Source organism: Colobus angolensis, unplaced genomic scaffold, assembly GCF_000951035.1.
Source record: "Colobus angolensis palliatus isolate OR3802 unplaced genomic scaffold, Cang.pa_1.0 Scaffold413, whole genome shotgun sequence".
NCBI lineage: Eukaryota > Metazoa > Chordata > Mammalia > Primates > Cercopithecidae > Colobus > Colobus angolensis.
The window spans coordinates 1,742,095-1,742,397 of record NW_012117522.1 but is presented as its reverse complement, the minus strand read 5'-3'; the positions used below and the strand labels follow the sequence as shown (position 1 = coordinate 1,742,397).

Below are 303 nucleotides of genomic sequence, written 5' to 3'. Positions count from 1 at the left end.
GCTTCTGCTGCCTTCCTTTCTGAGAGGAGAGGATAAAATGGGATCAGCGGGACTGTGCGTGCTAAGCATGTGATCAAGCCATGGGCCGGGTCCTCGGACTTCTGCTGACCTGGCGACCCTGATCTCTGGCCTCGGAGGACACTTGCCCAGGGATTCTCACTGCCATGGGTGTTGTCCTGCACTCCCAGGCTCCAGGTCCTCCGGAGAAGAGGGCATTGTCCCTGTAGGGCAAAAGTCCCGAGCCTCAGGTCTTCATCTTTAAGGGCCAAAGCAGAGACTTGGCGAGTCAGGGTGCATGCAAAG

At 57.8% G+C, this 303-nt stretch overlaps 1 protein-coding gene across 1 annotated transcript in view; it reads right to left on the bottom strand.

Annotated features, from left to right (window-relative positions):
* The window catches only part of FNDC4 (fibronectin type III domain containing 4), a 5,927-nt gene that overhangs the window by 5,195 nt on the left and 429 nt on the right, over nucleotides 1-303 (bottom strand). The window contains exon 3 of the mRNA XM_011956329.1: nucleotides 110-256. Within this exon, the coding sequence (XP_011811719.1) occupies nucleotides 110-256 (147 nt within the window). The remainder of the gene's footprint in view (nucleotides 1-109; nucleotides 257-303) is intronic.